Source organism: Rhipicephalus sanguineus, chromosome 5, assembly GCF_013339695.2.
Source record: "Rhipicephalus sanguineus isolate Rsan-2018 chromosome 5, BIME_Rsan_1.4, whole genome shotgun sequence".
In the NCBI taxonomy this organism is placed as follows: Eukaryota; Metazoa; Arthropoda; class Arachnida; order Ixodida; family Ixodidae; genus Rhipicephalus; species Rhipicephalus sanguineus.
The window spans coordinates 8,383,115-8,397,629 of record NC_051180.1 but is presented as its reverse complement, the minus strand read 5'-3'; the positions used below and the strand labels follow the sequence as shown (position 1 = coordinate 8,397,629).

General features: G+C 51.5%; 2 protein-coding genes across 2 annotated transcripts in view; both read left to right on the top strand.

Moving 5' to 3' along the window:
* The window catches only part of LOC125758528 (rho guanine nucleotide exchange factor 11-like), a 44,888-nt gene extending 43,979 nt beyond the window's left edge, over positions 1 to 909 (top strand). The window contains 2 exon segments of the mRNA XM_049415852.1: positions 727 to 807; positions 880 to 909. Of these exon segments, the coding sequence (XP_049271809.1) occupies positions 727 to 807; positions 880 to 909 (111 nt within the window).
* Positions 910 to 1,273: 364 nt separating this feature from the next.
* LOC119393089 (rho guanine nucleotide exchange factor 11-like) overlaps positions 1,274 to 14,515 on the top strand; it is a 180,554-nt gene continuing 167,312 nt past the window's right edge. The window contains exon 1 of the mRNA XM_037659911.2: positions 1,274 to 1,392. The gene's annotated coding sequence lies outside the window, so the exon portion shown is untranslated. The remainder of the gene's footprint in view (positions 1,393 to 14,515) is intronic.

The window sequence follows — 14,515 nt, the reverse complement described above, 5'->3', positions numbered from 1 at the left end:
CAATAATTTTCTTTTGCCTACAACTTCCAGTAACTGTCTTAGTCCCAAAATAAATAGTATTTATTGAGCAAGGGGGCCTTACACAACTGGCTTTGTTGTGATCAAAGTTTGAAAGCTTGTTTGTGGCACGTTCATTCCAGCGTTATACTACATGTCTGGACAAAAATGCAGTTGCTGATTGAGGACCCAAAGGTATATGGGTAGAACTAACAGGGACATTTGGGCGAGTTGATGAACTTGCATTTTGAAGTAAGTGTGAAAAAATGAAATGGAGAGGAATGAAGAAGAAGGGACGACACGCTAAAAGGAGCAAGAGCGTGTTCTACTGTCTTCTTGAATTTTCTCCATTCTTGTTTTTTCGCCTTTACTTCAAGATGTATCTGGGCATAATTGGGGTGGTGGAGGGGTTAAGTCAACTGGCTTTGACTAAATAAATCTGTCATTGTTGTGATTTGTCTTCACTTTTCTTGGCTCTAAGCTATGTGAATATAATTTCCATTACTAGAGGAAACTGGCAATTGTCTATGCTTTCAAATTATGTTCATTCGAGCGCTTCAAAAAAAATTTTTAACACTGATATTTGAATTAAGGCAGATCCAAATGACTCGCTATTCAATTGAAGATGTGAAAATGTAGATATACTACTTGCACAAGCTTAGAAAGAACCCATTGTGTTTCATGTGTTGTGTGCCAGCACTGACAAATGAGGTATTTCTCTTTTGGCAGCCTGAGAAGCAACAGCAATGCACAAACATCTCGTACCTGACAATCAAGAAGATGCTGGAAAAAGAGCAGTCATACCTGATGGTGAGTGCTGTGCTCATTCCTCGTGGACTAAGCAGGGCAGCATTAATACTTGCAGCATGGGTTGCTACTCAGGCACGACGACTGGTCGACAGCGGGGCGTGACGCAGACTCTCGTCCACTTAGATATAGTCAGCACAATCATAAAATGTCCCCTGGATGAGGAAAACAGAAATTAACAAAACATAATGCAGATACGTAGTGCGACTTTTGCAATGGAATAGAGCAATGGCTTCTCCTTCTCATGGTTGCTGCATCGGTGTCCCCATCACAGCAACTGCTGCCACGAGTATGGCAAGACGTCGTCTGAGAAAGTCATGCGGAGATGCAGAGTGCCCGCAAGCGCCTCTCCCACCTGGAGAACCAGCTGTCGGCCCGCGGGGCTCCAACCAGGAGGCCACTGCTGCCGCTCCACCGTCAGCGTCTCGGCCACAGAGGCCGTCGGAGCACGGAAGGGCCCGATGGCTGCGCTCAAGTTTCCTTCCACGTAGCACCTCAGCGACAACGGCGGGGCGTCCCCGGTCGGGACCACTGGCGAGCTCGGCTTCGTTGGAGAACCTCTCGCACGCTCTTGGACCCAGTCCATGGGGTTAGTGGGCCTGCTTAATGCATTGCAGTTGAGAATACAGTGAAACCTCGTTAATACGTACCTGCCGGGAACGCGGCATAACTACGCACTAAACGGTAGTGTGCAGTAAACAACAGGTACAAATTTGCATCTCCTAGCGTACGCCATCGCCGCCAGCAAAGAAATAGAGTGCCACAGCAAATATTGCCCAAGCGGAAAAAGATCCTGGCACTCTGGCACGACCGCCCGATAGCGTGCAGTGGCGACGCCAAAGAGCATTTCAGACTATTACAGGGTCCGGGGTACGCAGTCAACGCAGTGGTCGAAATGGCGACAGAACGTACAGTGTCTGCTTCCCGCGATACAGTATAGACCGCTTATAACGTAAGTCACCAGAGTCGCGAATATCCGCACTATAAGCGTTACGGCACTATAACCAAAACAACCTTCTTCAAAGGCTGCACTTGCGCAAAAACGTGTTGAGCATGTAGCTCGCGTGTCCGATAATCGACATATGCGATTTGGGCGCTTACAACCACTTAAATCTCCGAATGTTCAAAATTAACCGCCAAGACCCGCATTGCCAACGAAATGACACGGGGGAAAAAAGTGAAACAAAACAAAGTGCCATCGCGGAAATTCGCCGACTACGTTTCAGGCCACCGCGAGTATGCGCATTACACAGAAACCGTGTCGAATCGCGACCGAAATTTCACGTGCTGAGCAGTACCGATCGTTTCGATTCACGGGCGCGCACAGCGCGATGTCCAAGACATTGCAGTCGAATCCCTGGAAACCACCATTCGAGAGTTGCATGTGCCGACCCATGCCTCGGTTTCATTAACGATATGATTCCCTTCCTTCAAGTGCAGCCACGCAAAAAGTTTTCGTTGATTCCGCGCCAAACCGCAACTTTTATCGCCGCGACCGGCTACCGAAAAGCAACCAACAACGCTGATTAGGCCTAGCCTGCGGTTCAGCATGTTGTCGCGGGAAGTTTGTCCAACGACAACATGAAGAACGGACATCGAAAAGATTGCACTCAAGCACTAACCCAAGAACAGCGCGTGTGATACGAAGTTTGTGTTCGCGGCCGGGAGATCAACGGCGACAAAAGCCCGCCAAGCTCGTTTAAGTCCGCGCACTGGCAGAACAGGTGAAAGCTCGCAGTCATGAAGCCGCAAAACTTCTCAATTTGCGGACGAGGTAGCAAACGCGATATCTGTAGCAAGTGTGATAACGACGACGCTTTTCCCGACAGGAAACTTACTTTAAAAGCGCACTTGATGAGGACGCGATCGTACGTTCCACGCGGAACGCGCTGCTGGCAAGCGGCCGCGGAGCCTTGCCGCCGCCGGTGCAAAGGCTACTCCGTCGCCTTGGCAACCACCATCCTTCCCCACTCGGCGAGCCCGCACAGCGCTGCCGCGGTCTTTTTCCTCTCTCCGCCCCTCGTTCGTTACTGTGGCGTACCCTCGCCCTTTCGTAACGACCTCATCGCTCCTCCCCAGCGGCGTACCTCCTTTGAGAACCGCACTCGCTACCCCCCGGCGTTTGTCAGAAATATTTTCCCGCAACTGCATTAAAAATGGGATTTCATCTGGGGGACTGCACAATAAGCTGTATGTGTATACATGCGGTTCTATGGGAGGGTAAACGGGAGTCGAAAAAGACCGCATTATAACCGGTCCTGCACTATATGCGGTTACATTATAAGTGGTCTGCACTGTGTATGTCTGTGCGTCTAACCGCGATCTCCTACCAAACGAAAACTGACAGAGTTCTAGTGAAACGCTGTACGGCCGCGTGGAGCTGATCGTCTCCCGGCTAGTTGCGTTGCAGCGCGTCGCCTACCTCGCTCACGCCGTCACTACCGGGCCGCTTGCTGTGTCGCATGCGCGCATTTGTTGTGGAAATGTTGTTCGATGCCACTTCGCTCCAGATCGTGCACAGATGCGGCAAGTAGCTTGTTCGGTTAATTAACGCAGCGATGACGAACTTCGTGCAAGCGATGCTCACTCCGCGACGCTCTAGCGGTCCTTGCAGCGGGCGGAGGCGCGTTGGGTGGTCGCCCAATAAAAGCGTGCAGTATGGTAACAAGAGCGCTACGCTTGCTGTACCGTATGCGTGCGTTTAGTGTGATAGCATCAATGCAGCGAGGTTTCTCAGCGCTCGTGACCTGCAACGCTAACCACGCAACAGCGATCTGCTTTCGTTTCTACAAAGCAGTGCGTGCCTGATGACGGCTTAGTAGCGTTTGCTGTTGGGCTAGTTGGTACATGGCGTAAGTTCTTCGTCCCCTCGTCCGAGCACTGCGCCATTAATTCAACTTCAGCCTTTGAAGACGGCCCCGCAAATGAGGCGGCAGCGATCGGCGGCCCAGCGCGTTCAGGTTGTCGCCTAATAAAAGTGTGCAGTAGCTTAAAAAGTAGCGCTACGCTGCACCGCGTGCCCGAGCAGATAAGACAAAGATACTTATTGTGATAAGGTTGTCGGCGATAAGTCCATGCCGGCACGTTCGTCGGTGGCCGCCACCTCGCCTTCGTCCTTTCCCAATGCTTACCTGCAAAGGCGTCACCACAATTGCGCGGAAGTCAGAATCGGTGATCAACCGATCTCCGCACTTCTCAAAAAGACGGAAAACCTTTGGCGGCACATTGTGGCGTCGGGAAGTTGAGCGACGCAGTAAAATCTTATGGCACAAAAGTTATTGCAGTACACACTAACCGGTAGGCATAGGGCGAACGACTACGGCTTAAGCGGTCAGCGAATGCATTGGGCTCTATGGGACTCGGTCGGGGATTCGTCGTAACTACGTTTTAACCGTTAGTACGTTTAAAGCAGGTACATAATGGGCAAAAAACAGTGCGCTGACTCTCAACTGTAATTTATTTGGCATATGTAGATTATTTATACACAAATGATAAGCATAAAGAACATGTGCAGAGGAGCTGGCAAGGGACCATAACAAGGCAAACTATAAAAGGCTTTTATACTGTGAAGAGACTGCGCAGGAGCGACAAAAGATCAAACAAACATACCACTGGTCAAGTTTGCTTTTTCGTGTAAAGAAACCGATGTTGGCTGACACAGGACTCTCCTTCTTTTTAATGTAGAAAGCTTCCACAAGTTCCCGTGTTGTTTGATCACTGTGTTTAAAGAGCACTGTGGTATCACTGAACAATGGCTTGCACCCACACGTGTTGCAGTGCGAAGGCAGGTTGACATACGTGCAGGTCTTGAAGGTTCCGGAATGTTCTTTTAGCCGTAGACAGAGGCAGCGCCCCGTTTGCCCGATGTACACTTCTTTTACAGGTTAAGGGTATTTTGTAGAGCTGTGCGAATAGCAAAATTTTGGGTGCGAAGCGAATTCGAATATTGAAGTGAGAGTGCGAGTCGAATCGAATATTTTTCGAATATTTCTCGAATACTTCTAGAATATTTTTCGAATACTTCGAAGCGAAATTGCAGAAAAATGTTAGAGAGGAGTCCTAAGCATATTCTTATGAGATAGCAACATGCAAATGTTTCTTTTCGCTAGGTTGATGAAGCAGTGGCACGGAGTGGTGTTTCATAGTTGCCTTATCAAGAATGAGGCAATGTAGAGGCCGAATTCTATTTATCTACATGATTTGGTGCCACCAAAGTTTTGCCGACAACACTTTACACGTGATAGGCAAAGATGCCATTTCCTCAGCCTCTCCTCCACTTTCAACTTCTGTGGAAGCCCAACTGATGTGGGGGACAAGGGTGTGCTCCCTTCAAGTCCGGAGTTCCAAATCTGCCTCGTAGTAATAAGAACATCTGAAATTTTTGATGCTAAAAAGCTTTAGCTTCCGATTTTTCGGACTTCCTGCCCAAATTACAGGTCCAAAACAGCATTAATTGAGCCCCCACCTCTGCCACATCTTTCATCTCCATGTTAGAACCTGCGTTTTCTTGAATTAGTAGATTTGCGGCCGTAACGGAGCTTGAAAGGCAGCTTTGCCGCAATACCGGGGTGTGATGAGGTGAAGCATATTGAAAAATCTAGGGACCGCTTTCAATCGGACGTTGTGTTTTGGCGAAGTTCGACCGTAACAGAGCTTGAAAGGCAGCTTTGCCGCAATACCGGGGTGTGATGAGGTGAAGCATATTGAAAATCTAGGGACCACTACCAATCGGACGTTGACTGCGTCTTGGCAAAGTTCGACCGTAACGGAGCTTGAAAGGCAGCTTTGCCGCAATATGAGGGTGTAATGAGGTGAAGCGTATTGAAAATCTGAAGGGGTCAATTTCAATCGTACTTTGACTGTATTTGTTTTTGGGAAGTTCGAATAGTAAAATTCCAGTGCGAATCGAACCGAATAGCAAACACTATTCGAAAAATATTCGAAATTTCGAATATTCGCACCCCCTAGTATTTTATACACTACCCCTTGTGCGCAGCACATTGCTGTGTCTCTGTGCTTCACACCACATTTAATTTGGCTAGACCTCAGTTTATCATGCTTTTTGTTCACCATTGGGCACAATTTTCCTAACTTATTTTTGGCTGAAAATAGTACCTGAACTTAACGCCACATTTTTAACCCATGTGCCATTCTGTGCTTGTAGGGCATGGTGGCACATATTTTTGGCCGTCTTTTTTCACACTTTTTTGTCCCTTCTTAATGTGACGCACTAGTCCTTCGCAGACGGAAGTGGTTACTGTGAAGGCGACCCACCTGATCAGAAAAGCTTTTTTCCCCCTGGCAGGGTGTCGGAACGGAACGAAAACCGAAAACAAAAAACGAAAAAAACAATATTTTTGACCAGAACGAAAACGTAAGCGAAACTTTATCCATTATTTCCTTCCGGAGTGAAACCGAAATTTTTTCAATCGGTTCACGAGAAAACTTCGCAATCCGGAACAACTGAGCTCATGCAGTGTGAGCATGTCTCAGGGTACAGTATTAGCGCGTACCTCAGGCAGGAATTCCGAAGCAAAGATGTGTTGAAATTGTGCGAAAAATTAAAACAGTGGCAACCAGAGATGTTTATATTAAAGGGGCCCTGCAACACTTTTCGAGCATGCTCAAAAAGCGCTGCCGATCGGTAGTCGAGGCTCCCGAGAACACGCGAGCCAAATATTGTAGCAATGCGCACGGCCTGGAATTTACAATAAATTCTCAAAGTCAGCTGAAAATCGTTCCCTCTTCTCTCGACAAATGATGTATTAGTCCGCAAAATATGACGCGATTGTCGGCAGTTCCACCATTGGCTGATGTTATAATCACGATAACACCCTCATTATTACTTTCGTTGTTAATTTTGAGTTCAATAAGTAGATAATATGTATGTTTATATTATTTTATCGCATTAAGAACACCGAACAAACATTAATATTAGCACTTCCGGTCTCACCGACAGCTCGTCTGCTCGTAGTTGCGTGGTTCCGTTTTCTCGCCATGCGCAGTGCCGAAAACGTGAATATTTCTGTGCTTTTGACCATTGCCGGTTGCCGTTGAGAGTGGTAGCCGTTTGAGTGTTGCCTCGTCAGCTGAGAACTGCATCGTCGGCACGTTCTCACGACCGACCGAGGCAGGGGTGCAGCGTGTCTCCGATAACAATGCTGGCGTCCGGTAATGGCGGCGCTTCGGGGTCGTCTGCCAGTGCCGTCTTACGAGGCGGTGTATTGGAGTATGGGCCGAAACCGATCTCAGCTGTCATTCGTTCCAAACCGCGCAGGTTTGCTTCCATGGTTGGCAGAGCGATGAAAACACTACGGCGTTCGAGGTGCACACCCAACATTACCAAACCGACGCGCAGTTTTCAAGCACGCGCGATACACAGTGCGATCGGCTCCGCTCGACGAGAACGACGCAAGCCGACCGGAAGTGGCGGCACAGACCACGTGGTTGTGCCCAGACGTCAGAGAGAAAAAAAATGAAGAAAAAAACTCCGCCGGCACTCTTGGGCGGAGCCTCGCTCCTCTGCGCTCCCTCCCTCGACTCGCTGCCTAGCTTTCCGTGCGCTCGCGGCGTTGAGTTGAGGGAGAAAGCTGTGGAACGTGATCTCTATAATTTGGTAACACCACTTAGACTTGACGGATTCGAAAAATTTTGCGGCATATGACTCGTGAAGAGTCATACTCAATAATGAGACTATTCCAATATAACTAAGAAAGGTGTGCAGGGCCCCTTTAACGCAAGTGGACTTTTGCGCGCCTGTCATGCAGGCCAAAGTAGAGAAGGCATCGTCGGCGCAGAACTTCGTTAGAGTGAAGGCTGTTATGAGATCACAGAAGCCGAATATGGCACCATAGATGTCTGCCACTGCCGGTGTTCGTGACCTCTGTCCGTGAAATAAGGAAAAGTTGAATGAGAAACAAATTTCTAGGGTCGGATGGGAGTTTAACCCGTGCCCTCTGCATAGCAGTCAATACAGGCGTCATGTCGGGCAAGGAATGGTGTTAACATGTGTAATATAGCGTGGCAGAAGAGTAAAATAACAACCAGTCACACACAATGCTAATAGTGCAATGAGTATGTGGTTTAATGCTTCCCACCAGTGTTGCGGAGTTGCCACTCCTGAATCGGAATGACCCTGGAATCATTCCACATTTTCGAGACCCTGAAATGGAATGGAATGGGGACAACGCTTGGAGGAATGTAATGGGAATGGCATTAAGAGGTTTTTGCACGGAATGGAATGAGAATGGAGTTACATCTTTTCCGAAATAGAGCACGTTTTCGTCTACGTGCTGTTTTTCAAACTTCAAACATTAGTAAGTCAGAGCCTCGAATTTAACAATAAAGCAGTATATTTAAACTGGTTTGCTGAATTACAAGCACGGTACATTTGTAAGCAACGTGCCTACTACAAACCGAGGCTAAGTTAGTGTACAAACAAATCCATTATCCGAGCAGATACTGAAGGGAGAACAAATTACTCCTGCGCGTTGGTTTCCATTGATACCTCCACACGAAAGTGCTGAATACTCTATGCACAGCCTGATCTTTATCTCATGAGCAGTTTAGTACTTGACACACGTAAATAACCTTTGCGACAAGGAAGACATTGCATACCTGCGCATAGGCGAACACAGAATGTTCTCCTCACCCCATCCATGCTTCCGAGGCGCGCTTGACAACCATCAGTGCTGACGAGCAGTGCGGCCCAGTGTTCCGTATTCGATGCAAAGGCACAAAGTGCGCGAGCGGTGCACTGTTCTAACTAATACCAGCAGATCCAGACGGTTTTGTTCCCCATTAACCAAATCTTAGTTTTCTCCATATTAACGACAGCTCCAGGCGCGTGGCAAAACTGCTTAGTCTTCTTGAATACAACTTTTGTCAGCATAAAAACTGCCACGCCCGCTTCTGCTTTTTTTTGATGTGTTCAAGTTTGACCAGCAAGGACGGTTATCAACGCTCGACGCTGGCCCCGAAGCAGTGTTCGAGAAGCTTCACGATTCTGGTAGATCGTTTTGTTAAGATTGCGCGCCGCACGCGAATGTTCCAGCGTTGTCGAGAGATAACGCCGCCACCAGCGATATTGCTGGAAAGTTCCATAGCACCTGTATAAAAGCCGACGCGCTTGACCGCTTGTCAGTTGATCGACGGACGACGCCCTGTTCGCCGCTATCATTGTACAGCGTGTATTGCTGTAGTTCTAGTTCTGATTTTCCGGCCACAGGTTCGGCCAAATAAACAGTTTCATCCTGCAAACGCCGACTGCTGTCTTCGTCGACGTCACGACCACGTGAAATCTGGTGGAGGTGCTGCTTCATGATCCGGACGCCTCCGCGGAGCGCTCACCCAAGCCCAAGCCGCGCGACGAGGACGACGGCAAGGAAATCCCGGATCGTCGCACAAGCGCGCAGGCAGAAGGACTGCAGCCAGAGCACGGGCTCCTTCCCGAAAAACCCAGGCAGCCGCAGATCTCAACATCGACCACAGCGACGATGACCGACCACGTGCAGCCTGCGCCAATCCTTTTTCGCCAGCCCAAGGAGCGCCCACCTTCCGCGGATCGTCGTTCGAAGACCCGGAAAGCTAGCTGGAAGCCTACGACGAGTCGCCTTTCAATTCCTGGACCAGTGAAGACAAGCTACAGCATGTCTTCTTCGCCTTGGAGGACGCAGCTAGAACATGGTTCGAGAACCAAGAGCGAACCCTGACAACAGGGACGTTTTTCGCAGCAGGTTCCTGGCAACATTCACCAGCGTTGTCCGCAAGGAGAGGGCCGAGGCTCTGCTCGAAACCCGCGTGCAGCTGCCAAATGAAAACGTGGCACTCTTCACAGAAGAAATGACGAGACTGTTCCGCCACGCAGACCCTGAGATGCCCGAGGAGAAGAAAGTTCGCTTCCTCATGCGAGGAATCAAGCAGGAGCTGTTCGCGGGACTAATCAGAAACCCACCCAAGACATTCAAGAATTCCTTGCCGAGGCAACAACAATCGAGAAGACGCTCGAGATGCGCACTCGGCAGTACAATCGCCGCGCATTCCAAGACAACGCAGCAGTTCACGCCCTCGGCTCCGACGACTTGCGCGAAACGATACGAGCCATCGTGCGAGAGGAGCTGCGAAAGCTCGCACCTTTTACACAGCCCGAAGTGACGTCGATTGCGGACGTTGTACGCGAGGAAATCCAACAATCACTGGGTGTTCCTCACCGGCACCGCCGCAGCTGCAAGCAATGAGCTATGCTGCTGCCAGCCCGACGCAACGCCCCCCTTCTCGCCCACGTCAAGACGCCGCGCCGCCCCAGCAGTTCCGCCGCCAGGCGCCACCGCCGCCACCACCGACGTCATACCGCCCGCCAGCCGGTCAGCGATACGCGCCGAGGAAGACCGACGTTTGGCGCGCCCCCCGACCATCATTCACTCTGCTTACCACTGCGGAGAAGCCGGCCACACCTACCCACCGCTGCCATTATCGACAGATGGGACTGCGGTGGGTTCGCCGTCGACGCGCCGCGTCCACAGCAGGGGGAACGACCACGTGACATCGCCGACTACCTGGCAGGAGCGCAGTGGACCCCCCGAGGACCTTCCCGATCGCCGTCGCCAGGCCGCTACGCCTCTCCCCAACGCCGACCATACACTGGCCCAACCCGGGGCCGGTCACCTAGCCCGCATCCGGAAAACTAAGGGCAGCAACCGATGGAGGTGCGGTTGCTGTACGACGAAATACCGAAGACCCTCCGCCGCCACGACGAAGGCTTCAGGACACGACGCGAACCCCCTGACGACGAAACCTCGCGGACCGAAGTAGTCCTGACGACGCAACGTGGAAGCAGCGGAACAAACCGACGTAGCCGTGACCCGACGCCACGACGTACTGCAACTCAAGACGACGAACTAGCGACCCTCGACGTTCTTATCGACGGCCACAGCGTCACAGCCCTCATCGACACCGGAGCCGACTATTCTGTCATCAGTGGACCGTTCGCCACGAAGCTGAAGGAAGTTAGGACAGCCTGGGAAGGCCCCGAAATCCGGACAGCTGGAGGCCACTCGTAACGCCGGAGGGAATCTGCACAGCGAGACTCGCCATTAACGGCCGGATTTATCCCGCGAACTTCGTGGTCCTGCCGCGTTGCTCGAGAGATGTCATCCTTGTTATGGACTTCTTAGGCCTTCATGGTGCAATCATCGACCTGAGGTCTAAGTCAATAACACCGTCCACGGAAAAGGCACTGCCGCCGCACACTCCGCCAAGAAAGCAAGCCTTGAATGTGCTGGAAGACCAGGTCACCATTCCCCCTCGCTCCAGCGTCATCATTTCCGTCGGCACTCAGAAATCAGCAGACCTGGAAGGCGTTGTTGAAGGCGACCAGCACCACTTATAACCGCACGATTTGCGTCTCAAGAGGAGTAGCAGAGCTGCGGGCAGGGAAAGCAACAGTTATGCTCACGAATTTCAGCAACGAGTACAAGCACGTGAGCAAGGCACGACGGTCGCCTACATCGATGAAATCGTAGAAGCCAGCAATGCTTTCGGCCTCACCGATTCTCCCGAGCCTACTCTGACGAATAAAGCGCCGCAACCAGCTTTCGACATCAATCCCAGCCTTGAGAAGCACAAACAAGAACAGCTCAAAACCCTGCTCTTGCAATACAAGGACTGCTTTTCGTCGTCGTCAAGAATTAGGCAGACTCCCGTGGCAAAACATCGCATCATAACAGAGGAAAGCGCCAGACCACTCCGTCAGAGCCCGTACAGAGTTTCGACGCGAGATACGCGAGGCCGTGAAGAAACAGTCGACGAAATGCTACGCGACGACATCATCCAGCCGTCGAAGAGTCCATGGGCATCCCCGGTGGTGCTAGTGAAGAAGAAGGATGTGTCCTCTACGTTTTGCGTCGATTATCGGCGCCTGAACAAAGTCACGAAGAAGGACGTGTATCCCCTTCCCCGGATAGACGACACCCTGGATCGATTACACAATGCAAAGTACTTTTCGTCGATGGACCTCAAGACCGGTTACTGGCAAATAGAAGTCGACGAGAGAGACCGTGAAAAGACTGCTTTTATAACACCAGACGGCCTGTTCGAGTTCAAGGTCATGCCCTTTGGTCTTTGCTCGGCACCTGCGACGTTTCAACGGGTTATGGATACAGTACTGGCCGGCTTGAAGTGGCAGACGTGTCTCGTGTACTTGGACGACGTCGTTGTGTTTTCCTCAAACTTCGACGAACACCTTCGGCGCCTTGAAGTTGTACTTCAAGCAATCAAGACCTCCGGACTCACCTTGAAGCCTGAAAAGTGCCGCTTCGCGTACGAGGAGCTCTTGTTCTTGGGTCACGTAATCAGTAAGGATGGTGTTCGCCCGGACCCGCGGAAAACAGCTGCCATCGCTGACTTCCCGACGCCCACCGATAAGAAGGCCGTACGCCGTTTTCTCGGCTTGTGCGCCTATTACAGACGTTTCGTCAAGGAATTTTCACGGATCGCCGAGCCACTGACGCAACTCACGAAGGCCGACGTCGAATTCAGGTGGGAAACGTCGCAAGTTCAAGCATTTCAAGAACTGAAACGACGCCTGCAGACGCCTCCCATACTTGCGCATTTCGACGAATACGCCGATACGGAAATCCACACCGACGCAAGCAGCGTAGGACTCGGCGCCGTCCTTGTGCAAAAGACCGACGAGATTCGAAAGGGTCATCAGTTATGCTAGCCGGTCGCTATCAAAGGCAGAAATCAACTACTCCACAACAGAAAAGGAGTGCCTGGCCATCGTCTGGGCTACCTCGAAGTTTCGCCCCTACCTCTACGGCCGGCCCTTCAAGTTGTGAGCGACCACCACGCCTTGTGTTGGCTAGCTAACTTGAAGGACCCTTCAGGTCGCCTCGCACGGTGGAGCCTACGACTTCAAGAATTTGACATAACCGTCGTTTACAAGTCCGGAAGAAAACACTCCGACGCTGACTGCCTGTCCCGCGCCCCCGTCGACCCACCGCCGCAGGACGACACGGAGGATGACTGCTTCTTGGGAACCATAAGTGCCGAAGACTTCGCCGAACGACAGTGAGCGGACCCAGAACTCAGGGGCCTTGTGGAATACCTCGAGGGCAGGACCACCGTTGTTCCCAAGGTATTCACGCGAGGACTGACGTCGTTTTTTCTTGCGCAACGGTGTTCTCCTTAAGAAGAACTTCTCGCCGCTTCGAGCCGATTCCCTTCTCGTAGTGCCCTCGACATTGTGATCAGAGGTCCTCCAGGCTCTGCATGACGACCCGACGTCTGGACACATGGGTGTTTCTCGCACGCTCGCAAGAATACAGGAAAAGTACTACTGGCCGCGCCTTGTCGCCGACGTAACTCGCTGCGTCAAGACCTGCCGGGACTGTCAGCGACGCAAGACACCGCCGACTAGGCCAGCCGGACTTCTGAAGCCTATCGAGCCACCTCGACGGCCGTTCCAGCAAATTGGGATGGACTTACTGGGGCCGTTCCCGACGTCCAATACCGGAAACAAATGGATCGTCGTAGCTACCGACTACCTCACCCGCTACGCCGAGACAAGGGCCCTACCTAGAGGCAGTGCCGCCGAGGTAGCGAAGTTCTTCGTTGAGAACATCCTCCTGCGTCATGGCGCCCCAGAGGTCCTCATCACCGACAGAGGTACGGCGTTTACTGCTGACCTAACTCAGGCAATACTGAGATACAGCCAAACAAGCCACCGCCGGACCACAGCGTACCAACCCACAGACCAATGGCCTCACCGAGCGGCTAAACAAGACCATCGCCGACATGCTGGCCATGTATGTCGACATCGAACACAAGACGTGGGATGCCATCCTTCCGTATGTGACCTTCGCATACAACACGGCCATGCAAGAAACGACGCAAATGACGCCGTACAAGCTGGTCTACGGAAGGAGCCCGGCAACGACGCTCGACGCAATGCTACCAACCGCCACCGACGAAGACGACCTCGACGTAGCCGCCTATTTGCAACGCGCTGAAGAAGCTCGCCCGCCTGCGCATCAAGAACCAGCAGAGGGTCGACAGCCGTCACTATAATCTTCGACGACGCCACATGGAGTACCAACCCGGTGACCGTGTGTGGGTCTGGACGCCGATACGCCGACGTGGGCTCAGTGAAAAACTTCTTCGGCGATACTTCGGGCCATACAAGGTGCTTCGACGTCACGGCGCTCTTGACTACGAGGTCGTCCCGTACGGCATTACGAACTCCCAGCGACGCCGCGCACGAGCTGAAGTCGTCCATGTCGTGCGCCTTAAGCCGTTTTTTGCGCGTTAGGGACCCTGGAGACTCTACTTTTTCCTTTGTTATTGTAATTTATTTGTGTATGCACTTGTTTTTTCCTTTGCATGTTCTGTTGCAAGCATTGGGACGATGCTTTTTCAGAGGGGGGCAATGCCACGCCCGCTTCTGCTTTTATTTTGATGTGTTCAAGTTTGACCAGCAAGGACGGTTATCAACGCTCGACGCTGGCCCCGAAGCAGTGTTCGAGAAGCTTCACGATTCTGGTAGATCGTTTTGTTAAGATTACGCGCCGCACGCGAATGTTCCAGCGTTGTCAAGAGATAACGCCGCCACCAGCAATATTGCTGGAAAGTTCCATAGCACCTGTATAAAAGCCGACGCGCTTGACCGCTTGTCAGTTGATCAACGGACGACACCCTGTTCGCCGCTATCATT